The 26,623-nt window shown below is 47.5% G+C and overlaps 2 protein-coding genes and 2 pseudogenes across 3 annotated transcripts; 3 read left to right on the top strand and 1 right to left on the bottom strand.

Moving 5' to 3' along the window:
• Positions 1–230: 230 nt before the first annotated feature.
• On the bottom strand, positions 231–2,523 carry LOC120654589 (alpha-1,3-arabinosyltransferase XAT3-like). Of its 2 annotated transcripts, none has more exons than XM_039932163.1 (3): positions 2,095–2,523; positions 1,915–1,998; positions 231–1,801 (listed from the first exon to the last, which is right to left on the bottom strand). In XM_039932163.1, exons 1-3 carry the CDS (start codon positions 2,219–2,221, stop codon positions 546–548), a joined length of 1,467 nt encoding a protein of 488 aa, XP_039788097.1. In that variant the 5' UTR covers positions 2,222–2,523; the 3' UTR covers positions 231–545. The 2 variants fall into 2 exon arrangements, with proteins under 2 accessions (XP_039788097.1, XP_039788098.1); XM_039932164.1 differs by having other exon boundaries at positions 231–1,798.
• A 1,935-nt stretch (positions 2,524–4,458) lies between these two features.
• Positions 4,459–9,257, top strand: LOC120654588 (annotated as a pseudogene).
• A 1,440-nt stretch (positions 9,258–10,697) lies between these two features.
• On the top strand, positions 10,698–18,325 carry LOC120654587 (mitogen-activated protein kinase 13-like). The gene is made up of 11 exons (XM_039932162.1): positions 10,698–11,060; positions 14,582–14,988; positions 15,119–15,246; positions 15,324–15,383; positions 15,791–15,940; positions 16,290–16,445; positions 16,519–16,656; positions 16,730–16,803; positions 17,296–17,397; positions 17,511–17,748; positions 17,886–18,325. The coding sequence occupies exons 1-10, from the start codon at positions 10,945–10,947 to the stop codon at positions 17,689–17,691; spliced, it is 1,512 nt and encodes a 503-aa protein (XP_039788096.1). The 5' UTR covers positions 10,698–10,944; the 3' UTR covers positions 17,692–17,748; positions 17,886–18,325.
• Positions 18,326–21,431: 3,106 nt separating this feature from the next.
• Positions 21,432–25,121, top strand: LOC120654586 (annotated as a pseudogene).
• Positions 25,122–26,623: the final 1,502 nt, after the last annotated feature.

Here is a 26,623-nt window from a genome sequence, read left to right as displayed (position 1 = left end):
CGCCTCCCGCCTCATCCGTCTCCCGGCCGCCTCCGGCTGCTGCCTGTCTGCTGACGCCAACGACGCGCGTCGCCGTCGCGGTGGGTGCGGTCCGCTGCCGTGGGCGCGTGGTGCTCCCTTCCACTTCCATTGGCTGGCCAACACGAGCTTTGCTCTCTGGGGACAGGGAGAGGGAGAATCTGCAGCCACATGACTCGAGCTCCATAATCCTTGACATTCAGAGACATGAGTAGCCAATAATCACAAAAGGGTTTCTATAAATTAAGCAATTAACAAATCATCATCTGGGCTGGATTGAGCTGGCCTCTCTACAGTACAGTAGTAGTATATAAACAACATGTTCTTGCTTCTGCCTGTCCACCATTTTCCCATCCTCCTTTATGTAACAAAACAATGTATCATCCAATGAATCTTGCTAAAAAGGATCGATCGAAGCTCGAGAAAAAAAAAAGAGAACTCGAAGTTGAGCGAGCGACCACAAGGCACGGATGTGTCCTCCTGTCCGATAGATACACCAACCTATCTACCTCCTCCCGGAGTACCCGTCATGGCGATGGCAGCCGGCTCATGGCCTCCTGCAGCGTGGCCCTGAACCTGTCGAGGTCCATCCGGATGTTCTGCTTGTCCAGGTAGGCCGTCTTGAGCGCGTCCCAGCCCTGCTTGTGCACGGCGTCGGGGTCGGTGAGCACCTGGTGGTTCCTCGGGTACTGGTCGATCAGCGAGCTCTCCTCCAGCTTCACGTTGTAGTCCATGTAGCTCACCTCCATGTCCGCCGCCGGGTCCTTGAACGTCACGCCGGTGAGCCACTCCAGCCCGCCGAAGGGCACCACCTGGATCAGCACGGCGCCGCGGGGCAGGAACACCATGTTGGTCAGCCCGGCGCCGTGCACGCCGACCATCACGTCCGCCGAGTTCACCAGCCGCGCGAAGGTCGCCATGTCCGTGTGCTGGTCGGGCTCCGCCACGCGCACCTCGAACCCGGCCGCCGCCGCCGCGCGCGCCATCTCGCGCTCGTTCAGGAACCGCCGCGACCCGCGCCGGGAGATGATGAGGAGGCGCGGCCGGCCGGCGCCCGTCGCGCCGCCGCGGGACGCCGCCTCGCGCCCCAGCCCGAAGGCGCGCCGGAGCGCGCGCTTGAAGTCCACCACCGAGACGTGCCCCGGCGACCGCCGCGGGTCCACGCCCATGTCCTTGTGGAAGGTGGCGCCGACCACGATCCGGGGGAAGCAGTGGACCTCCCGGTCGTTGTCGACGTCGATGACGTCGAACCGGGTGAGCTGCTGGAAGAAGGGGGTGAACTTGGCCACCCACCACGGCTTCATCCCGGTGAGCAGGAACTGCACCCGGCCCTTGAACTGGTGGGTGCTGATGAAGAGCGGCATCAGCACGTCAGTGTAGTCGTGGTAGAGGTTGCCGGAGAAGCCGCCGTTGGAGAAGAGGAACCCCGGGACCGAGTGGTTCCTGGTGCACGCCGGCGCGGCGTCGCCGGCGGGGAGCGGCTTGAGGGTGTACTCGCGGACGTGGGCCATGGCGACGGGGTCGTGGTAGCGCGCGTACGGCTTGGTCCGCCACTCCCGGTCTATCCCGCTGACGTAGATGGTGGAGCGGTTCCCGTCCACCCGGATGTCGCCCGACGCGTCGCACCGCTCCGACCGCTTGCTCGTCATGTAGCACGTCGGCTTCGCCTTGGACCCCTTCTTGCCTTTGCCTTTCCCGCCGCCGGAGCCGGAGGTGGCCACGACGGCCGGCGTGGTCACCGCGGGCGCCGTTGTGGCTACCTCCTCTTCCTCCTCCTCCTCCTCTGAAGACCCAAGAAGCAGCAGCGATTTTTAGAACAAATTAAACAAATCCGTTGTGGGATTTTTTTGAAATCGAGAGAATCCTCCTGTGGTCGGGAAGAAGGTCGCGACTCACCTCCGGGCGTCCTGGCCGGCGACTCCTCCGTCTCCATCCGGATGCTGGCGTTCATCTGCTCCTGGAGCTGGTCCTCCGCCTTGCCTGCGCGCACGGCCACGGAGCAACGTCAGCAAAGGGAGCCGCTTCCCCACCACGCGAGCGGATCGAGAGGACGCAGAGAGAGGATGCTGGGCGTACCGAAGGGGGTGGCGCAGTATCTGGCCTTGACGATGCTGAGGACGCAGAGCGAGAGCAGCATCGCGCCGATGATGACGCTGTTGCTGACCCGCCGCGGCTCCTGCCGGCTCCGCAGCGACGGCTTCATCTCGCCGTCCTCCTCCTCCTCCTCCTCGCGCCGCCTGCCGGCCGGAGCCCCCACCCGGCCCAGATCTGGCGCGCCGCGCCCAAAGCGGCCGCCTTTCGCAGCTCCCTTTGACCTGCTGCTCTGTGCTCCCTCCGAAGAAGAAAGGATGGCCGGGCGAGCTGGCAGGGAATGGGAGCGGGGAGCGAGGAAGGGAAGGCTCGAGATGCTATGCTTAGCTCAAGGGGAGGCTGGAAGGAAGGAGACTGGTCTTAAGCTGCTGGCTGATGCTGCCGTGTGGAGCTGGATCTCAGGGGGTGGGGCAGGGGGGTTAGCCGGTTAACCATGGCGGCGAGAGAAAACGCTTTCTGCCTTCGCTGACGCCGTCGGGTTACGACGTGTCGTTTCTCATTTACGCGTGGGGTTAATCCCGCAGATTATATATATATATCTCATACAGTATATAAATATATACGGAGTATATGTGTATATCATACAGTATATATAATAAATATATATCCTAACCATTGGTAATATAAGCGCAACGAGGGGAGCCAGCCAGCGAGACGGTGGGGGGCAGGCGCGAGCGCACGACGGCCGCGCGCGGTTGACCGGCTCGCGGACGGCGAGGCGATGTGAGGCGGGCGGGCGGCCGGCCGGCCCAACCACCCGGCCAGCCGCCGACGGCCGGGGCATCAGCAAGGCCAAGGAAGCAGGGAGGGAGCGAGCCGCGGCACGCGGGCCGTGGTTCAGCTCTGGGTGGTGGGGCCCCGCCCGCTAACCTTAACCCTGGTCTGTGATGTTGCGGTGAGGCCGTGTCCCTTTCCCCTGGGGCCCTGGGGAGGCCGTGACGCTGACGTCGGTGTGGGTAAATAACCGTGGGTGACATGGATGGAAGGATTTACCCTGACCGCAACGGACGGACGGCCGTGGAGAGCTGCCGCTGCCGCGACGCCGGCCGTTGCGTTCCGTCAGGTAGCACGCACACGGTCGTTACACAACGGCAACGATCCGGTACAGGGTGTGACGCTAGCTACCTACCGCCCGGGCTCGCGCGCGCGGCCTCGTTCCAAAATTTAACCCCCGGGCACGGCACGGATCCGCCGGTTACCGGCCGCTTCGTGGGCCCTCGCCAAGTCGCCACCGCCGTACGTCGTGTCGAGCCACTCCACCGCAACCGCACGGTGCGAGCAGCTCCGAATCCGATCCCTCATCCGGGCAGGCAATGGTATGTGGCGAGCTGCCAGCCAGGCACCGGAGCATGTCACGCTCACCGATCGGTCGGTGGCTGGACGACGACGACGACGGAGATACATGCACATGGCGAGGCAAGTTGCTTTTTATTATTATTATTATACTGTTATAATTATGATTATTATTCCTTTTTTTGCGAAGAATTATGATTATTATTAAAAAGAGCAAGTAGTATAATGGTAGTATTATGCTGCTGCGAAAGCACACCACTCGCCTGCTGACTCCCTTGCTCGCCTCTCGTGTTCTTTCTTTCTTTCTTTCTTTCTTTCATTGTTTGTTTGTTTGTTGTGGTTGTTGAATGGACCGTGTCCGTGTTGTCAATTTTGTTTTTTGGAAAAAATGCAAAAGTCCCGTGGTGTTTACTATTTTGGAAGCACGTAGGGCGCATGTACTCAACTCTACCAACCAAATATGGTGGCGCTGTCCGCGTACTGCGCTGGTAGCGACCACCGGGTTGTTTCGTGTCGCCGGCGACCCGGCGTTGGCTGACGCGCTCGGCCGGATGGGCGCGGGACGGACGACCACATACGCCTACACGTTTGACGCGGCGGAAAAAAATAAGAGAGGAGGAAATCGGGTGCGGCGTCGGTGTCGGCCCCGTTCGGACCACGCGGGGTCCCTGCACCGTGGGCCCGGCCCGAAGACGGTGCTTGTATTATACAACTACCTGTCTACTCGTCTGTACTATGTTTCGAAAAAAATACTCCCGACTGCTGGGCCGACCCATTCGTGCATTGCACAAAGGAAAAAAAAGGCTCCCGACTGCTGGGCCGGCCCAGTGGGCAGCCGCCCAAGTTCCGGGCTTCCCGGCCCCAGAAGGAAATGGGCTTCCCTGGCCGACCGCACGCATTCCGACCCGGGGGCAGAACCGAGGCGGCTTTCCATTTCCTCTCCCCCGCCTCCTCCCGCCAATTCCAGGCATTTCAATTTTCCCCCCAATTATTTATCCCTCCTCTCCTCTGCTCCCCCCCCCTTTCCCACTCCCCCCCACCCATCTCCGCATCCCCACGAGCGAGCCCTCCGCCCTCGCCGCCTCGAATCCCCCGACCCCCAGGAGTCGGATCCGCAAGGAGACAAGGCGCAGATCGCTGCGAGCCGCGGCGGGGGATCGGAGGTCCTCTCCCTCGCTCGCGGGCCGCCGCCGGGGGGTGCGATGCTGAGGACGAAGACCCCGCGGCGGCAGCGCGGCGGGAAGGCGCGCCCCCGCGCGGGCCCCGCGGCCTCGGCGGTGAAGGCGAAGCGCGCGGCGGCGGCCGAGGGGAGCTCGCCGTCCGGGGAGCTCGCCGTCCGGGGAGCTCTCGCTGCAGCTGGAGCACGTCTCCCTCATCTCAATCCTCTCCGACCGCTGCCCCGGCGCCCCAGCCTCTGGGCTCACGCCCTTCGAGGCGCTCTTAGAGGAGGAGTATGAAGACGGATCCCGCTTTGACTTGTCCCTGCCGCCACCTTCGCTTCCTCAGCAGCCACCCCCGCCCCCACCACCGCTGCCGCCGCAGGCCTCGCCGATGGACGCGGACGAGTCCATGGAGGAGAAGGACTGCTGCATCCTCAGCCAGGATTTCTTCTGGTCGGTTCCGATTCGAGCTCTGTGTTGGTCCGCTCTGACAATGTGGTCTCAGTCTCAGATTAACCCTATTCCACTTCTCGCTGTTTTGCAGCACCCCAGACTACATCACGCCGGAGATGCCGCAGGTGGCCAATGAATTCGATGATGATAAGGTGGGGAAGATGAGGTTTTTCTCTTTTTCAGTGTGCGTATGGCAATGCAGTGACAGTGCGATGTGCTGAGCTCCAATTTCCCCTAACTGCTGTACTGTTTTTGTGAAGGAGAATATCCCTTGCCCCAAATCTCCAGAGAAGTCAGCGAATCCTCGGAGCAAGAGGTACAGAACCGGTGAGTGAGACTTCAAACCCTCAGACTGATTACTGATTGATTGGAGTGTGAAACCTAATCTGATTATAATCAGTAATACTTGCAGATTGTTCATCCAACAGCGTGGAATCTACAGACTTCTCTTTTGACCAGCAGATTACTCCAGTCCAGTTTGATAGTTTGATTCGAGATGATTCGGAGGAAGACAAGCCGATGCAACCTGCGTTGCATAAAAGGGGCGGTTATGGGCCTGATTGGTTGTCTTCTCCCACCGGCCTGGCTCGCATTAGAGATCCAGGCCCTCCGTGGCCTGGCTAGGAGCATGCATCAGCATTGTGTTTGGATGCATGTGTCAGTAGAGCCAGGCTACACAGAGAAGATGATTGGTTACCCTGATGAGTGAAGAACACATGCACGCCAACAACTATAGAAGTCCATCCACACACTCGACGCGCATCACGGCAGCCAGGCTCTGGAGAAATGGCCGAATTTTTCGTATCTCCGGAGCCTGGCCCGCGCGCTCGGATTGCATGCCGCCAGCCAGGCTGCAGACCCCAACCAGGCATCCAATCAGGGGACCCTTGCACCCCACGGGCCTGGCCAAGGCTCCATCCGGGCAACCAATCAGGCCCTATGTTTCACAGTCGGCAGTGGCTCTACGCTGCCGGGTGATGCCTCCACCATGCGTCAAGAATCTGTATCTGAATACAGATCCATGTATAGCTGATCATGTTTACGGTGGGAGGCAATGCAACTCAGCAGGTATAATTTATTGCTATCAAAACAGTTCAAAAGTATGTACATTAATCACACATCTGCACTCTATGAGCTTACTTCAGTTCCTTGGACGTCTAATATGTAACTACTGCATATTTTTTCTGCCTCAACATAACAAAAATATTGATATCTCCATAATTATAATGAATGCTCAAACAGATCTAAATATTTTCTTATGTTTATTGTACAAAGGGTTCTCTCCATCAATTGGTGGCAATGGTCTTTCACGTTACCGGACTGATTTTCATGAAATTGAGGTATACCATGAATATAATTACATGTATGTTCATGTTCAAGCTGCACTCATCCACTTTGATGGGTGGTTTTATTCACTGATGTAGTGACATGCTTAATTCCCAGAAAATTGGTCATGGGAACTTCAGTGTTGTGTTCAAAGTTCTGAACAGGATAGATGGGTGCTTGTATGCAGTGAAGCGGAGCATCAAACAATTGCATAATGACATGGAAAGGTAATTTCAAGCAGTGTTAGTGCTTCACTGGACCAGGATTGCCCATCAACTAATATTGCATAACTGCATCTTCAATGCAGGAGGCAAGCAGTGAAGGAAGTCCAAGCTATGGCAGCCTTAGGTGACTCGACAAACTTTTTTTTTCTTCATTTTCAGCTGCATTTGCTAGGATGGTCTAACATCTTTAGCATGTCTTTCCAGGTTCTCATGAGAACATAGTTCGATATTTCACCGCTTGGTTTGAGAATGAGCAACTTTATATTCAGATGGAACTATGTGATCGCTGTCTATCTATGAATCGAAACCAGCCACTGAAGTGTGGGGAAGCGTTGGAACTGTTGTATCAGGTTTGAGACTTTGGATTACTATGTTGCCATTTACTAATTCTATTCCTTGATCACTGAGCCAGTATGCAAACTAGCCCGTCTTTGTAAGATAACAAGCCTGAGTCTTACTATTGTAATCTGTCCTGAGCAACTTTTTAGAAACATGGAACTACTTATTGGCATGTTTCCCATCTCAGCTGGAATCCACTTATGTTAGCTTCTACATGCATTTATTCATTTGAGTCTGTCCATTTTGGTTCAGAGAATGGAAATCTTCTGGAACTAATCATGTTAGTTGCAAGATTGTTGCAATGAAATTACAATAGGAGAAAATCATATTTCATTGTCCTAGCTCCTAGGTTGAATTGAAGAGGCATTGGATCGATAAATTCCCTAGTTTGATGTTATAGTTAAGTGTACCACTCCAGCTCGTTGAACATATACCAAGTTGAATCCATGTGAACTTGTGAGTTGTGAAGCTGCCAAGAAGGGTGCATGCCAGTTTTGTGGTGTATGATCTACAGCTATAAAGTCAAAGTATGTTCTACTTGTGCAAGCTTTAGAGTGGGAGAGATCCTCTTCAAAATTATTTATATCGATGAGGAATGTGTAAATCTGTCTTGTTAGACATGAATTAGTAGCATTTCCTTTTTCAACCTCTCTGGAGTTCATTCAGCAGTATGCAACTAACGCTTGTAATCATGATCTGTTAGACGTAAATTAGTATTGTTTCTATTTTTTAACCTCTGCGAAGTTCTTCAGACTAACCATTCTAATCAGGCTTAAAAAAAAATCCTAATCATATCTTCTTTACTTCACTAGAAAGCATCTTCCTTCTATTTTTCATGTCTATCTTGGTTAAAATATTAATAGTAAACTTTGTGAAATTGAAGATCTGCGAAGGCTTGGATTTCATTCATGAACGTGGCGTAGCACACCTTGACGTGAAGCCTGATAACATATATTTCAGAAATGGTATCTATAAGCTTGGAGATTTTGGCTGTGCTACACTTATTAACCGGAGTTTGGCAATTGAAGATGGAGATTCACGTTATATGCCTCCAGAAATGCTGAATGATAAGTATGAGCATCTTGACAAGGTTGACATCTTTTCTCTTGGGGCAACCGTCTATGAGCTTATAAGAGGCACCCCGCTTCCAGAGTCTGGCCCTCACTTTACAAGTCTTAGAGAGGGCAAGATCTCATTACTTCCAGGGTGCCCAATGCAGTTTCAGAGTTTAATTAAGGTATAACATCATGTCTTCTCCTTTCCAGTTATTTGTTTTGGTTTCCTTTTATGTATGCGGAATGGTGACCAAATGATGCTATCCAATGAGATCATTTTCTGTGGATGGAAAATTCTATCCCTAACAAATTAAGCATTACTTCATACTCAAACCCTCATTTTACACACAAGGCCAACAATGTTTCTGTCCTCTATTATTGATGTTGGGATTGTTACTTTTGATTATTTTGTTGAAATGCTACTGTTATTCATGACAACAAGCAAATGTTTCCCGAGCATATGACACTTTCAAGTTCCAACTCGAAACTGATGAAATAGTAGTAGAATATGTAGTCTTACTTTGGATCTTGAGGGATTTAGTGCCGAATATCTTTTCATTAGCTTGTTTTTATGAGCAAAATTTAGTACTTTGTTCTATAGCTGAGACAGCTATCAGTTGATGTAAAATTGCATTTCTACCATGCTTATCTGGGACTCTGGGTACCCAATATTGGAGCTATTATCTTGGATTTTGTATGCTGAGTTACAACTTTGGAGAATTTTGTTTGCTGCTTATATTATAACTTTAACACACTCTGGCATCCTAACTTTGCATGCATATCATAGTGCAGAAACTTTTATTTTTCACAGCTGGGGCAAGCGAAAAATGATCCTAAATATTATATTCTACCTATTTTCCAGTCCATGATGGATCCTGATCCAGTGAGGCGGCCTTCAGCAAAGGATATCCTGAGACACCCTGCTTTTGAGAAGATCGGCAAGGTCCTGGCGAAGAAGTAGAAACACTGCTGTCCCATCATATCCCACCAGCAAGAAAGCAAGTGGGCTCAGCTGCCATTTGTTAGCTGTTCCCAAATTTTGTATATCTATTGAGATGACTCTCGGTTTCTCCCAGTGATGGCCAACATGCCTGCCCTGATCTGATGTTGTATAGGTACTTTTGAAACCAAGCGGTGATCCGATCTTAATGACTGGATTTGAGTACTGCTTGTAAGTTATGGCTGCGCCATTTGTTCAGGCTACCATCCTTTGGTTGCTGCTACCTGACTCATCCTATTTTTGCCATGGCTGTGCTTGGCTTTTGTGCTGGAAGAATTGACCATGTGCTGTTCTTAGAGCATCTCTAAGAGTGCTCAATATATACTTCCAAAAAGTAGTTTTGGCAATAAACTAAAAAAACAGCAGCTCCAACAGTTCCCTAAACCACTGCCCAATATTCCTGCACGCCCAAAACTGGCTGAAATTCGAGCCATTTTTGTGCCGCTCGATCGCACTCCCAATTCTTGAAGTTGAACGGATTCCGCGCGATTTCTTCTCCTTGCAGTGCGGTTTCTCCCTGGGTGCCATTTTTCCTCTGTTCCATATGTCCTGCAGTGCGCAATGACGCAAGGCCCTCCATTGTTGAGGAGCTGTAGCTTTGCTGATGCTATCGAGGCTTGTGGGTGGAGGAATGGCAGATGTAGAAGTGGGACGGCTTGAGTTGCTAGCAACACTGGTTGCCTGTTTTGCTCAAGCAGTGGCGCATGGTACTCGGCTTGGACCTTCAGCAGCTGAATGCTTCGGTGGAGAGAGGAATAGAAAGAGAGGGAGAGGGAGGAGCTCAAGCTGCTTCAATTGGAAGTTAGAGAACAGATATCTGCTGTGCAGTTAAGTGGATGATGTTGCAGTAATTAAATTATTTTATAGCTAATTTTTGGGAACTGTTGGAGGAGGGGGTCTTTTTTCCCTCCCAATAGTTTTTGGCAAGGTCCAAAACTAGTTTTTTTTAGACACTCTTGGAGATGCTCTTAGAGTACTCCTGTTCTTACATGCATACCCGACTCATACTCATCCTATTTTTGCCGTCTAATCTAGGACGACTGGCGGATTAAATATCTGCACTAATACACTTGTGTCTGTCAGTAAGTCAGCTTGATTGCATTTTGTCATCAGAATTTTTTTACGAAGTAATCCCTGTTGGTAGTTTGGTTCAGCTTCTGCGTTGCATATGATCTTCAATCCTCCCTATGTTTTAAACCGTTTTCACTGAAATTCTTATGAGACGCTCATGTTCAATATCATTTTGTTTCTCAAACCTTACAGAATGCCTTGATTCTTTTGAAAATAGTTTTACTAGAAGCTCTCGTGAAATGCTCCCTGTATTATTCGCAATAAAATCGCGTCCGTTCATCAACTATTTAATGCTCCTCGATTCCGCGGCAAAGACCGCAGCGACTGCGAGCCGTGTTGAGGAATCGAAACCCCCACGAGGCCACGAGCGCAACCGATGGGACTAGAGCGACGACGACGAGCGCGGTCTCCGCCGCCGCCATCGCCTCCGGGGTGGACGTTCGCTCGCCGCCGCAGCCGCCGGCGTCATCGTCCGATTCGTCCCTGACGACCGCGCGATCCGAAAGCGAAGGGGTCTAGGATTCCGGGCCTCGCCCCCGTCCCGGCATGCCCCAGCCCAAGCGCGAGATGGCGCCCCCGCCGCTACTGAACGCGCAGCTCAACAAGGTCAGTCAGTCCCACCACGACGGGGTCAGTGGTCAACTCAAGCCCAATGAGCTCGCGTGTTTCTTGGGTTAACAGTGCTTGATTTCTTCTTCCAATCCTTCTCGATTTCTTTTGACTGCGGTGGGCTCCGCTCGATTTTCCGTCGGTGGCCTTTTTGTTCCACACCTACTGCAGTACTGCTGGCGAAGAGGCGACGCGTTACCAATTTCTACAATGTTAAAAGCGAAAGTATTTGCCCTTTTGCCTCTGCCGTCCATGGCTGACGAGTGAGAAATACCAATTGGAGCTTTCCTTTCTTTCTCACCAGGATGGCACGCCTGTCCTCTTGCCTCTTATTTTCCTCTCATAATTCACCACGAGTGGAATTTCTGAGGCTCTCCAATCTGGCTATAGCGGTGGTGCTACTCGTTAGGTGGCTTCTGGTGTGGGTATTCTGAAACGATACGACTTTTGCCCGCCACACTCCGCTCGTCCTGTCCATTTGCTTGAATATATTCTTTTCAGTTTTTATAGTCATGTGTGCCGTGGGAATTATTCGATTGGAGTGTCTGTTCTGATAAGTGTTCATTTCTGACCATGCGACCTCATCTGGATTGCTCTTGGCCGTTGCTTGCTCCAGGAAGGTTGCATTTTTTTTTCTCTCCCATCCTTCTCTGGAACTCGTGCCCGTTTATCTTCTTTATTACACTTTATTATCAAGTCAAACGTATTTGATGCTTTATTATAACTCCATTCCGTACTAGTTTCCTTCTAACTTTTTGCTTGGATTGTCCTGCGAAAGCGCAGGTGTCCTTTTCTTTCTGAGCGAAAGCGCAGGTGTCCTTTTCTTTCTGATGTTCTTGGCTAATTCCACTGGTAAGATTTCGCTTTGCACCATGGAGCTAGTTCCTTTTTAAAATTGATAAGTTTGACTTTCGAAGGAGATTGCATTTTTTTATTAGGATGGGACAGGATGTTATAAGGAAAACGTGGTAGCTACTGGACTTCTGTTTTACTCACTTCCTCCTTCATTTTGCTGGTGAATCCGAGCATCCAGGAGGCCTTCTTTTAAAGAAGGTCCTGCTATGGTTCAGCCAGTTTCCTGCAAGATCTTGTGCAGCCGTTTGGCTTTTTTGTGGTCACATATGAAGTTTTGTCGGTGCATTGCTCATCATTCTTTATGATTACTTGATCGGCGCAGTTCAATTCTCTATTACATGTACGTTTTCTTTCACTACTAGCCCTTCATTTTGACTCTTTTGTTATCGAGCGAGTTTAACATTCAGTACTTGTTCGTTGTTCTTGCTTTCCTTCTAGTTTTATACGTTTATTTGTTTTCTCTTTAGATTCTGGTACGTTCATTTCCTTAAATTCTCCCTATGTCAACATCTGTTGAATTGTTTCTTCATATGTCTTATTGACTAGCCTTATGCTCAAAATCTCCTCTTTTGTGCCATGGAGTGGTGCACATTGAGCGGTGGTGCATGCTTTTCACAATTGAGCATGCCTTATCCATAGAGCTCAAGTGATTACTGGAGGGCATTCTACCTCATGGAAATATGTGAATTGTGCAGCTCTCATAGTCCTATTAAGTTGGGTACTGAATTATATCATCACCACGGCATCTTGGTTCACCATGCACAGACAGGTCATATGCTACACGAGAACAAGGACAAGTGGTGATGAATCTGTGTTGCAACCTGAACTGGTGGCAATTGCTTAGTTGGTTTCGAGGGTTATATTGCTCTTATCGCCATGACTGGAGACTACATTTCTGCATTATCTTCTTGTGAAAGTGGTTAGGATGTTGATGAAAGTGAGGAGTAATGAGATAGGGGAGGTACAGACTGATGCCAGTGGCATTCAGTCCCAGAGTTGGATGTTAATTGGTTGCATAGTTTCTTTTTGTTGGGGAAGAAGATGGGAAAGGAACACATGTCATCGGCTACTTTGCAGTGGACCAAGAATGAATCATGGTGTTTAGTTCGTTATGGAAATATAAGATAAATGGAAACGATGAGCATGTGTTTGGTAGGAAGATGTTAGGGTGGCGTAATTGTGTAAAGCCTGCTGAAGTGCTGAGTGCAAGTAATTAGATAATAAATATTGTGCTTGACTAAAATGAGCCATGCAAACTTTTAGGGTATATAAGTGAAAAACAAAAAAATATTAATTTAATTGTATTGTTGGCAAATTAAAATTTTCTGTACTCACTACGAAAAATAAAGGATAGTTCTGTATTTGGGATAGTGAATTTTTTTATAGATTAGTTTTAGGCTGAGAAAACTACATAAATCCTTGGACTTCGTGTATGTTTCAGAACATAGATTTCAAAAGTTATCTGGGTTTAACCTAAGAGCCTTTTCTAAGTTTGTAATGTGCCTCCATTTCTTGACCCAGGCAATGCCCCTCCACTTAGTAATTAGTCGATGATTTTTGATGGTTTTCTCATACTAAATCCACATATTGACATTGTTTCAGTGGTCTTTGTGGTGCCTAGGCAAATCTTATACATTCAGAATGCACACATATTAACATTTAGCATTTTTTAATGTTTATAAGTGCTGCACAAATGAAATTATGGATGTGAATCCATGCCAATGCAGTCTCATTATAGAAATCCTATAACAAGAAAAATATCTTTTCCAGTGGTGTCAGACTGGAGCACTTCAATAAAGCTTTGAGAGTTTTCTTTTTTAATATGGAATTCATTTTTGCCACCAATCTAAAAATATATTTGGCATTTTATGCAATTTCCTCTGGATTGGTGGATCTTATAGCTGTTTTCTTTGTTGTACATAATCTTCTTTTTTTTCCATATTGAAGAGAAAAGGTCACATTTCACTTTTTTTGAAGGAAAAGTCACATTTAACTGGTGCGACATGAGCTTTGGTGTGCATAGCTGGAACCCTACACTAGAGCTATTCTCTTCATCGCAAAAAAAAAAAGACTCTTCCCTTTTTCTCCCACTTTCCCTTTCCCTTGCCTCAACCCACTCTCAATCCCTAGCATAGCTTTGTTGTTCGTTGATACTCTTCACACCCTCCACCCTCACCCCCCTCCCTCGATAGCAGATCTTCCTGCTCACTCTTGGCAGGAGGCAACACCCTTTTGGCTTCGGTGCGCGGACTTCCCACTTGATCGCAATCAGCTTATCGCGTTGCCACTTGGTGTGACCTAACTTATTTTTGCGCAACTATAGATGCGAAGTAGTCTTATTGTGTAATTCAGTTGTTCCTCAGTAAATAGTTCGAATTTAGTATGCCCTATACTTTTATAGATAGATCTAGTTGGTTCTGACTCTCAATTAGACTGCTTCATCTCAATCTAATTGTGTGGCGCTGAGGTTGCTGACTGGCCTTGGGTTTAGGCATTGACATTTAAATAACATTTTCCCTTTTCAATCCAGTTTTGCACCTTGGATTATGTGCTTATTTCTTGTTCCTTAAAAAAAACACTTGTTATCCGTGTTTGCCAATAATTTTCTAAAATAAGTTCTGTGAATATCATTCTTCATCTTTTTGTATCAGGCTATTCAACTGTAGTTTTGCTTCATTGTGACATACCATGTAATGCTTCCATACTCCTTTACCTTTTTCTCCCGAGTTGATTTTTTTTTATTAGATTCGTTATTTGGTAGTCCCTTCTAGGTACCAACTCTTGATCTTACATGTGTTTATCTGACATTTTTATTTCTATCCTATTAGATTCCTGTTCTTGTTTGTTTAATTGGTCCTTTGCAATACCCTTCTTGGTGCTTCAGTGATCACACTGGAATAGTCTCCTAACATATGTTGTATATACTTTCTGTTTTACAAAGATTTGTTCAATCCAATAGATTCTGGTTTCTTCCTGCTTAATTGTTGCTTAAGCCTAGCGTGATCGTTTTCATATGTTTTCAACTTAGTGCACATTCTTCTTTTTTTTTTGGATGTAAACACTTAGCGCAAGTTCTGATCTTTATAGAACACTGGACATGGAGTTCTTCACCGAGTATGGGGAGGCGAGCCAGTTTCAGATCGAAGAGGTCATTGGCAAAGGGAGCTATGGGGTAGTTGCTGCTGCAATTGATACTCACACTGGGGAGCGGGTTGCGATAAAAAAGATAAAGGATGTTTTTGAGAATGTCTCAGATGCCGCTCGCATTTTGCGGGAAATCAAGCTTCTTCGGCTGCTTCGCCACCCAAACATAGTCCAGATCAAACACATTATGTTGCCCCCTACCCGAAGGGAGTTCAGAGATATCTATGTTGTTTTTGAGCTCATGGAATCTGACCTGCATCAAGTGATCAAAGCAAATGACAACCTGACTCCAGAGCATCACCGTTTTTTCTTGTACCAACTCCTTTGTGCTCTCAAGTACATCCATGCAGGTTTGTTAGAAAGTCATTAGCATGTTTAACCCATCATCAACAGTGATTCATAACTAGTGTATTCTTTGTTGAACACATACTGGACTCTCATTGCCCTTATCTTCATGTTATATGATATACATCATTGCAGCCCATGTATTTCATCGTGATTTAAAGCCCAGGAACATACTGGCCAATTCAGACAGCAAATTAAAGATTTGTGACTTTGGACTTGCACGTGCATCATTTAATGACTCCCATTCAGCTATATTTTGGACAGTAAGATCCTTGTCATTATTTTTGTTACCATTATTTTCCCCTTATTTTAATTACCTAATGTGCTTTGCAATTTGAAGGATTATGTGGCTACAAGGTGGTACCGAGCTCCAGAATTATGTGGCTCCTTTTTCTCCAATGTAAGCTGGCCCTTAGCTTCTGAGCTTACTCGTATGTAACAACGTGATGCTTATATTCAGCTAAACATGTGGCACATTTGTCTAATTTCTAATGCCTGGAGCATGCTATGCCAATGCTCGATATGTGTATATAGTATTTTTCTTTTTCTAGATTTTCCAAACACAGCAGCTTGTGCTGAATGACAAACATGCAATTGAGCTTTTTCCGGTACAGTGATATACCTTTTGGATTTTTCTTGTTACACTGCTTGATGATATGGTTGTTGTGTCCACCAAACTGAAAATATTTCTGAGAAATGTTGAAGCTCCCTTGCACTGGACGCTGTTAATTTATTTTCTCATAAATCTCATGAGAACATCTTCCTATTCTATCATCTTAACCAACACTATTGGATTTGTATGTGCAGTACACCCCTGCAATTGATATTTGGAGTATAGGGTGCATATTTGCTGAAGTTCTCACTGGAACTCCATTATTTCCTGGGAGGAATGTTGTGCACCAACTAGATTTAATAACAGACCTCCTTGGAACACCATCAATGGAATCCTTATCCCAGGTATGCCAACACATGTATGCATGACTTTCACTATTTTCTGTTTCAATCACCTACTTTATAATTTTTAGAACATATTTACTTATTTACAATGAAGTGGCATAAATATATGTAACTGCAGACAGAGGGATAAATATATGTTACAGAATTACTTGTTCATCGAACTCTATTTGAAAACTACTGGAGCAACATAAAGAATAAGATGTGAATATGATCTGGGTCGATCTCTTACAGATCAACAAATTATTTCATGTATCATTATATCTTTGTGATTTATGATTTGTACAGCCGTTTTGTATTGGCACATTGGCATTCAGATAATGATCTCCTTCGTAATTTCTGGAACACCCAGATTTGCAGTGACAAGGCCAGGAAATATTTAATTGGCATGCCGAGGAAGCCCCCTATTCCCTTTTCTCATAAGTTCCATAATGCTGATCCTTCGGCTCTCCGTTTGCTTGAGCATTTACTTGCATTTGACCCTAAATATCGACCTACTGCTGAAGAGGTATATTTTCAACTGATCTCAAAAGCAATGAGTGCACATGAATAAAGTTTTATGTTTGCTTAATCTTGTCCAGGCTTTAGCTGATCCATATTTTAGAGGCCTTGCTAAATTGGAATGTGAGCCTTCAGCACAACCAATTTCAAAGCTTGACTTTGAATTTGAGGGAAGAAAACTAACAAAGGAAGATGTGAGAGAAATGATATATCGGGAGGTATGTAACTATTCATGTTCTGGGTGCCTATATTACTCACAGATTGGACTTATGATTTTCTGAAAGCAAACAGATATTGGAGTATCATCCACAGATGCTTCAGGAGTACATTGAAGGTGAAGAACAGATTCACTTCCTATACCCAAGGTGAAGATTTTTATTGTTGATTTCTTGTATTTTGTTCAGTTGCAGTATACATCTACCATAGGCATCTATCCTATTTATACCTCGTTGCTTGCTGTCTTCGAATTTATTTGGTGATTTGATTGTGTACTACATCATAGAGTTACTTCGTATGTTTTCAATTCTTAACATTATCTGTTATTTGCAAGCATTAAATGAAACCTAGCGTGTCTTTTATTGTACTTCTGAAAATGGTCAGAAACATCTTGCTCACTTGATATTTTTAGCCTTTGCTGGTGGCTTGCGTGGTGGCTCAATTAATTGTTTTGCCACCTGTGCCAGCTCACCAGCTGTAGTAGCTGAAATGGTTATGGGATACACATACAACCCAATTCTGAAGCAGTATGATCTGCAAAAGCGTCTCACATTTTAGTTTCAACTGAAACCGTTGGAAGGTGTTGATCTTGTTTGATACCTGACACACTGGTACTTTTTGCTAATGCTACCCTGTTGCAGTGGTGTTGATCGCTTCCAGCGACAGTTTGCTCATCTTGAAGAAAACTACAGAAGAGGAGTAGCGAGTACTCCACTGCGAAGGCAGCCTACATCTTTGCCAAGGCATATACGTCAACCCCTGCGTTACCGTTAAATTAAATGACTAATAATTGCAGGGTATAATCATCTTTGTTTTTTTTGTTTTCCCAGCTTATGTTGTTCGGTTAATGTGACAGGGAGAGAGTTTGTTCATCAGAAGATGGCCATAATCAGGACTCTGGCAATGAAGAGGGAATAACAGCATCCTATGTTGCTCGAACAACCATAAGCCCCCCAAGGTCACAAGGAGAGCGGCGTAAGAATCAGTCTTCCTATCACAGCGGCGATTCCATCTCCTGTGCAAAGAGCTATTTGTAGAGTGCTGCTAACATCAGTTCTTCCAGACGTGCCATCAAAGGGAACAAAGGCCCAAAGGTACTTTCTACCACCAAGTATTACACCAAAACTCAAATTTCAACCAAATCTTGTAAGAAGGATACCATTGCCGCTGTTTTTTTCTCACTTGTTCTGTTTTGATGAGATACTGACTGCTTCGCTTTCCTCCCCTTAAGGAGAATGGAATCTCCGTGGACGAGAAAGAGGCAGTATATGGACCATTAGACAAGGTACCCAGGGTGCTCTCCTAGGACAGACTCAGAAGCCATGATACCAATGCCACTGCAATGCAAGATTTGTAACAGGTATCAAACAACGCAGGAGGCCCCCAGATCGGTAGCAAAATAATAGCGCGCCATCTATATCGACGCTGCTAGTTTCAGTAAACTACCCAGATCATATGACATTGCCCAAGCACCCTGTTTGGAGAAATCGAATCATGTGGTGTACTGTTAACTTTTGATGAATTGATGTTCAACTGCTAGATTCTGGCAACTCTGTTGTGCACACTCTTCTTCGTTTATTAGATGTACTGTTTCTGAAGAACAATAACAGACCTCAGCTGTGGTGCTACATCTGTCTCTGAATAAAACACTGCATGTGGATTCTGTACTGAGGATGATTGGCCTTTGAAATTCCTGCAGTTTTCAGTTTGGGACTTGGTCTCAGATGACGCATCCAATGCTAATGCATGCACGGTGTCGGTGAGTGGGAGCAGGTGAAATCGGTCACGGACACTGCGTCACTGCCTGGCCACTGGCACACCAACACGGCAACACGGTTTGCAGGATAGGGTTCATCTGTATAGCACCCCATGACTGCATGCACGATGCATGAAAGAGACTGAGCGGAGCTGAGGCACAGTCAGCTGCTGTCTATAGTAGCATGCATGGCACATCTCAACTGAACAACCACTCCATCAAGATTCGAGAACTACCAAAATACGACGAAAAACTGAGTTTATTCTACTAAAATTGCATTGCAAAGAGGAAAGTGAGTAAATAACAAGTTGAAAATAAAATTACAAAACTATATATATACTTGCAATGAATAAATAACACGTTGAAAGTTGAAACTAGTTAAAGACCAGCATTTTCAATAAAGGATAAACCAGATATCTGTTGGTGCTCCGGAGCGGACAGTCGGAAATCTTGATGGTCTCCAGGGCGACGGCGAGCACTACCGGTCAGTTGTGGTTCTGCGACGGGCCGGACGGCGGGGTGGGAGCGCCGCCGCCGACCGTCGTCACCCGGTGCGCCCCCGCCGCCGTAGCCACGCCTCCGCGCGGCCAGTGACCGACGTCGTCGAGCGCCGGCGACGCCCGCGCCCGCGCAGTAGCTGTAGCAGTGCCACTACCCACCCCCTCGCGCATTGGCCTGGCGCCGCCGCACGGCGCGCCCACAAGCACGAGGAGGAGCACGACGACGACGACGACGACGACGGGGGGCACTCGCGGCGCCGGGACACCGGACGGAGTGGAACGAGCAGCTGCGGCGGCCGCCATGGCGCGCGGCAATGGCCGGCCGGACGGGATCAAATGGATGGAGCTGGCCGGCGATGAGCTGAGCTCGATCGACTGCGCAACGATCGTGAGGGCGAAGGAGAGATGGCGGGTGGACGGGGCGGCGCTGCGAGCGAGCGGGCGAGGCGGACGAGCGAGCGAGGACGTGGCAGCGACCGCGCGAATATATAGAGCGGTGGACTTCGTGCGCGCGTGGTCCGGTTCAGGCGGCGGCAGACAAGCTCAGCTGAAATCAAGATGCCGTTGAACCGGGCGGCCGTTGACGAATTCAATCAGAAATTCAGAATGGAGACACTGACACATTGGAAGCGACGACGAGGAAGCGGCGAAGGGATGGCGAGTTGATGATCCACAAGTGCCGGCAGGAAACGCAGGTGTTTGCAGTTCAGAATCAGATCAGTCCGCTGCAAACTTGGCGACCGTCGTCGAAGAAGGTGATTTCCGACCCTATGCCGCTGCAAACTTGGCGACCGTTCTTCGTCGAAACTGTCAGTCCCAGGGCTAACCGCTAACTGTCGGTCCAAACTGATGGTTTGGTGGGCCGTGGCGAGGGAGGATCTCAGCCCATCAAATCCGGACCATCCCGACTGCAAAGTTTGTTTGTTTGTTTCTTGAAAGAAACTGACTGCATGTTTGGCTTGCGCAGTCTCACAGTATAAGAGGGCGTTAGCGGCAGAGAGGTTCTTATTAATTTGAAGAACTTGATGATGTCTGAAGAAATAAAGTTAAGCGGGGATGCAATGAATTACAAGTTCCAAATTAAAGCGGCCTCAACTTTAGAATTTAGAGTTGGAATCCTGTCGTTCTGTGTCAGTAGTAATTCCTTCCAAAGCAGAGGCGTCTTATTGGAGAAAGCCTTCCTCACACCACACAAGCAGTCCAAAGGAGAAGGAATGAGACGCAAAGCTGCTGGATGAGAAGAATGGAAGCACCACCGATCGGAGAAAGGAATCCATACACACACACCATGGACCGCGCTGCCCCGGTGGACACGAGCACGACAATGCTGGTCTGGTGCTACAAAGCACACACACACACACACACACACAAAGTGACAGGGCAGAGTTCTACGCAAAGAAAGAAATCTGAAGTTCTGAACACCCAGAGGAACACCAAATCAGGGCTTGTTCTATACTTCAATTCAGCGGCTGTTTTGGACAGTAGAAAATCTCAACTCTGCACCAAGTTCCCGAGTTACAAACATCTCTGTAGAAATTAGCAGACATGGAATCAGAGCAGTGCCAAGGGGATTCCACTTCATGGAACGGTGGAATTCCTGCAGAATTACTCTGAAACACAGTAAACGAGCTGCCAAGCGCCTCTGCAGAGACACTGTCGAACACCTGAGATTGCAACATGATTTTCGATCCATTTTGTTAGTGGCTCAGTGCTGCAACCTGCAACATGATTCTCGATCCAAGCTGATGATTTGGTGGGACATGGCGAGGCAGTGTCTCAGTCTCAGCCCATCCGATGCGGTCCAATACGGCTGCAAATTTGGGCTGGCGCAGTCTCGGGCCTACTGAAATAGCTAAGCAATTGCAGCAGGGAGATTTTTACTTGGAGAACTTGATGGTGTCTCGTAAAGTTAAATGGAGAACACGATGGAGTTGCCTAAGAGAAAGTAGAGGGGAGCTGGAAGGCATTACAAGCACCATTGCCGGATCCAAAATGCAAAAGCCTCCCTCACAGTCACACCAGAACACACCAGAGCAGAGCAGTCTGACAGAGAGGAGAAGGAATGAGACGCAAAGGTGGATGAGAAGGGAAGCACCACCGGCTGGAGAAAGGAATCCACACCCACCACCCAAGACCATGGGTGGATGATGGACCGCACTGCACCGGTGGCACGACCACGACGCAGCACGCACCAAAAGTGATCAGGCAGAGTCAGTCCTACGCGGAGAAAAAGCATTCTGAAATCCTGAGCACACAGAGAGGAACTGAGAAAGCAAGGCCGGCTAGTTCAATTCAGTGGCTGTCCTGGGCAGCAGGAAATCTCGGCAAAAGGTTTGCCGGTTACAAACGAGACATTTCAGAATTTTGAGTCTCAATTTATAAGCCTTTCAAAATTTAACACCCTTATCACAATGACACGTCCCTTTCAGTAGAGTTCAGCGAACGTTTGGAGTCCACTGCATAAACAGTAGAATTTCTGTAGGAACCCTCTGAAACACTGTTGTGAGATTAGCAAAGTGAAACCAAAAGATTAGATTTTTCCCAAATGTTTCTGAAGAAAGATTAGGGCTTGTGCTTTACAGTTACAGGTTCAGAGAATCACACAGCACGCGGCAGCCACTACCAAAATCAAAAGCTTCCCCGGCAACAGCAATCCAACAGAGAGTAGCAAAGGAGCCCGCCCCTTCCCTGGACAAAGAAACCCCCAATCCCATCTCCCTCCCCTCCACTCCACCCCCATGGCGCTCGAGGCGCAGGCCTCCCCGTCCCCGTCCCCGTCGCCCTCGCCGCGCCGCTCCCCGCCTCCCGCGCCGGATGCAGCCGATGGTGCCGCCGCCGCGGCGGATCCTCCGGCGGGGGACGAGTGGCCGGACCCGGAGAATCCCCCCGCCGGCGCCACGCCGCCGCGCTCCCCGCCGGCGGCGGACCTCTCCACCGCCATCGTCGTCGCCTCGCGGCACCACGCGGCGGCCGCCAAGTACGTGCCGCCGCGCGCCGAGTCACACACCGCCCACCCAGACCCCGGCCGCGCCGCGGGGTGGTACTCGTGGAGCGGCCGCCGTAGCGCGCCTCCTCCTCGTCGCTCTCGCCCCGATCCGCCGCCGCCGCCGCGCCAGCGCCCGGCGGAAGTTCCGCCGCAGCCGCCGGCTCCTGCTCCCGTCCGCGCTCCGGCTCCACCCCCAGCCCCGGCCCCGGCCTCGGCTCCGGCCCCTGCCCCTGCCCCTGCCCCCGCCCCGCCCCGCCCCCGCCCCCGCCCCCGCTCCGGCTCAGTTTAGGTCGGCTGATCGGGTGGTGCCCAACATCCTGTCGCGCAAGCGGCGGATCGCGGCGATGCAGCGCACTGCGCTGGTGGCGAGGGGCGCGGCCGCGGGGCTCTGCCTGGCCGCGCTCGCGGTTCTCGCCGCTGACACCAGCAGGGGCTGGGCCCGCGACTCGTACAGCAACTACAGCCAGTTCCGGTATGCAGTAAAAAAAATCCCCCCTTGTTTTTACATGGCCATTAGGGTTCTAGCTAGGATTGGCGATTTTGTCTTGACGTCAATATTCTGCTGCTTGACGCAGGTACTCGGAGGTGGTGAACGTGATCGGCTTCGTGTACTCGGTTTTGCAGTTCGCTGCGCTGGTCGGGCTCATGAGGAAGAACAAGCATTTGATTCCACATCCCCAGCGTGATCTCTTCGACTTCACCATGGATCAGGTTTGTGCCTCGTGACGCTTTTACTGCTCCTTTTCCTAGGTTTCTTTAGACTGCTTTTGTCCTCCTCTAATGTGTTGTTACAAAAGAAGAGGAATATATATCAAGTCATCGTGTTGAAGCAAAGTATAAGCTTTCTAACCTTCGTGAAGATGTATTCCTTGTGTTTAGTGATATAGTCTTTTATGCTGCATTTGGTGCATTTAGTGAAGATGTATTCATCGTGTACTCAGCATTGAGCCCTTATTTATTTGCTTTAGTGATGGATGAGGTCACAAGGGATATACAAGGTGAGATCCCTTGGTGTATGTTCTTTGCTGATGATGTGGTGCTAGTTGACGAGAGTAGGGCAGGGGTTAATAGGAAGTTAGAGCTGTGGAGACGCACGTTAGAGTCGAAAGGGTTCAGACTTAGTAGGACCAAGACTGAGTACATGATGTGCGATTTCAGCGCGATTAGGCATGAGGGGGGAGACGTTAGTCTAGATGGACAAGTGGTGGTCCAGAAGGATACTTTTCGGTATTTAGGATCGGTGCTACAAAAGGATGGCGACATTGATGAAGATGTTAGGCATAGAATTTCAGCTGGCTGGTTGAAATGGCGACAAGCTTCTGGCATCCTTTGTGACAAGAGGGTGCCACAAAAGCTAAAATGCAAATTCTATAGGACAACAATTCGTCCGGCGATGCTATACGGTGCTGAATGTTGGCCTACAAAAAGACGACATGTCCAGCAACTGAGTGTAGCAGAGATGCGGATATTACGGTGGTTTTGCGGGCACACAAGGAGGGATAGAGTCCGGAACGAAGTTATTCAGGATAGGGTCGGAGTGGCACCAATTGAGGAGAAACTTACCCAGTATCGGCTGAGATGGTTTGGACATGTCCAACGAAGGCCTCCTGAGGCGCCGGTGCGTAATGGGGTTCTTGAGCGGGTCGATAATGTAAAAAGGGGTAGAGGTAGACCTAAACTGACGTGGGATGAATCGGTTAAGAGAGACCTTAAGAATTGGAATATCTCTAAAGAGATAGCTTTGGATAGGAGCGCTTGGAGACTAGCTATCAATGTGCCTGAACCTTGAACTTATTTCTTTCGGGTTTCATCTCTAGCCTACCCCAACTTGCTTGGGAAAAAAGGCTATGTTGTTGTTGTTGTTGTTTGGTGCCGTAAGGCCATAGCCGTAAATGGGATCAAGTTGTCATTGTCTTGAGATGCCTTCTGTTTGGTGTTTTACCCTGAATTCTGAAAAAAGTCATCGTCTTGTGATGCATCCAATTGCATTACATTCAAATTGTTTTATCCTTTTTCTAAAATAGGAAACTTTATATCATCCAATTTTGTGATTGCAATGGATCTTATGGCTGTTAATTGTTACTTATTTGAAGAGAGTCTAACTGCAACCCCAGTGTGGAATTATAAAATATCTGACTGGGTGCTGCATGATGTTCAGCAGATCATTGCTGCCTTGACATATTTCCTCTTCAAGTTTGTGTTGAAATGTTTGTTTTATTCCCAGTGAGTCAACAATCGATGAGCTACAATGGAATAGTTATTTACTTTCTTCAAGTAAAGTGAAATTATTTCACTTACCAGTATAAAACGGTTATGCGCTGAAGTGCAAACACTAGAATTGGAGGATCATTAGCTGGGCCCTTCCTGATTTGTTATCTGAACTGATGAAGAGTTACATGACCACAAAATTCATGTGTAGCATCTTCATTGTGATGTCACTGTACCAGTGTACCATTCTCAGTTATACTTCCTACACATATTTCGAACAATCTCCTTGACACCTAAGTTTCTGGGCACATGATAGGTAGTGCCAGAATTGACTTCTGTGGATGGTCGAGCACATGATTTAGACAGTCAACTTAATTAATTATCCTACAATCACCTTAGTTCCAAGGTAGACTCTGTACTTACAATCACCATTGACCAAACTGTGCATTGGTGTTGTGTCGTTTCGCCTTTTCTTTTCTCAACTATATGGGTAGAGAACTCTGGGATAGTAGGCAAATATATACTTCCAAAGATAAGCTTGCTTTCAGTGTGTGCTCTTGCTTTTGAGCTCTTGAATTGAATCTCTGCAAGTTGAGGCTAATGCTGATTTCTTCTTTTGTTATTCCAGGTGATGGCATACCTTTTGATATCGTCTTCATCATCAGCTACTGCCCGAGTAGGCGACCTGATTGACAACTGGGGAAGCGACCCCTTCCCGAGCATGGCGAATGGCTCCATCGCTATATCTTTCATGGCTTTCATAGTTTTTGCCATCTGCTCCCTCATCTCTGCATACAATCTGTTTCGCCGAGATATGTAGCTGCTCTTGTCAACTTCTTGTTACCCCTGGACCAAGTTTTCGGCACAGACTTCATTGTATTGTCAATGTATATATATATTATGGTATCTGTAAACTTCTAGCTATAATATATCTACATGTTGAAGAGCAGCTCACTTCTGTGTTGAACAAAATCTAGAAGTTCCAGTGACTCGGAATCAAAGTAATTCTAGAAACTCTGAATCAAAGTATTTTACTGCATGAGGTGGACATCAAGTTAACCATTTGGTGTACAATCACCCATAGACGTACACTACCCATATATGCTTTAATTTACATGGTACGATTCATAGTTTATCATCAAATCTGCGAGGAACTTGCATGGTAGTTCTATTGCATTGCCATTAGGACAAAATAATTTTAAGGCGTTCAAATCCAGAAGCCTTATTACACTGCACACGAGCCTCTCCTTGCTGAAAAGCTACGAGGCATCAATGTATTACAGTTCAAAGACATATATCCGAAAACACACTTGCACGGTGATTTTCTTTTGCTGTTGTAAGATGCTAAATATTTTCCTCTGTTTAGCATGGCTTTACTCTAACTGCAAACATGTACAAACGTCTACTAGCAAGAGCCAAGAGCTAGGCAAAGCTCAACTGCCTACCTAGCGCTTTTTCAAACATTATATTGAGTATGAAGGATAGTATTGGAAAACAGCAACAATGCTCAATGTGATCTCTCGACAAAATTAGAGCGGAAAACCCAACGAATATTCAGAATCAGAAGCAATAAAATGCAATTTCTCACAGACAAAACAATATCAGAGATCTCAAAGCGCAGGTCTAGGGCAACCACAGTTACAAAAAAAAAAAACAGTAGTATATTCAGGAAGCAGTAGTAAACCGAGACAGAAATATAATTGTTCCACGGCAGGGATAAACAACTGAAAGTAACTACTTTGAGACTAAACAAGACAGCAGAAAAATAGTGTAGGGAACTTGTGGGAGAGATGCAACCCAAGCCTTGCGCAGGACCTTCCACCCGTGCCCTAATAAAGAAGGCTCGACCAGAAGGATGGGGAAAACCCTCCCAAAACACGCACACTGGCTTGATGGCTGATCAAATATAATGGAACCATCTCACTTCGTTCATGGAATCAAAACCCTCGATGAATACGAAGGACAAAAGAATTGAACTAATTATATAAAGGGAAAAGTCTATTTTTCAACCCTAAATTATCACGATCGTCTGATTTTGGTCCTTTAGCTACGAAACCGAACATCCTATACTTTCAACTGTCGAAACCGTTTGAAAAACAACCCTGGACTCAACCTAAGATGGTTTTGCTACAATATAATTTCCAAATTTCTAGGATTGTATACATGTCACAATTAAATAATGGAGAAAGTATAGTTAATATTGTCTAAAAATCGTGATATTTTGCTAGGAGGTAGCACAAGAGACAAAGAATCAATTTCAACTAGATCTGCTAATGAATTTAAATTATAAAATTTTAAAAATTGGTAGAATTAAAAATTCCTTGAATTTTTAGGCTGGCTAAACATTTGCTAAAAATGCACTAAAAACATGATAATTCACACTTTTTTATTTAGTTTAATAATGTATTTTTATTGCTCCATTTTTTGTTGAAATTATTTGAATTCCTTCACATTCAAATTTGATTATTTAAAGTTCTAATTTGATAATTTTCTATAGAACTTGGGTCAATAAAAAATAC

Source organism: Panicum virgatum, chromosome 1N (assembly GCF_016808335.1).
Source record: "Panicum virgatum strain AP13 chromosome 1N, P.virgatum_v5, whole genome shotgun sequence".
In the NCBI taxonomy this organism is placed as follows: Eukaryota; Viridiplantae; Streptophyta; class Magnoliopsida; order Poales; family Poaceae; genus Panicum; species Panicum virgatum.
Note: the sequence above shows the minus strand (reverse complement) of the source record. Positions and strands in the feature narration are given on the sequence as shown.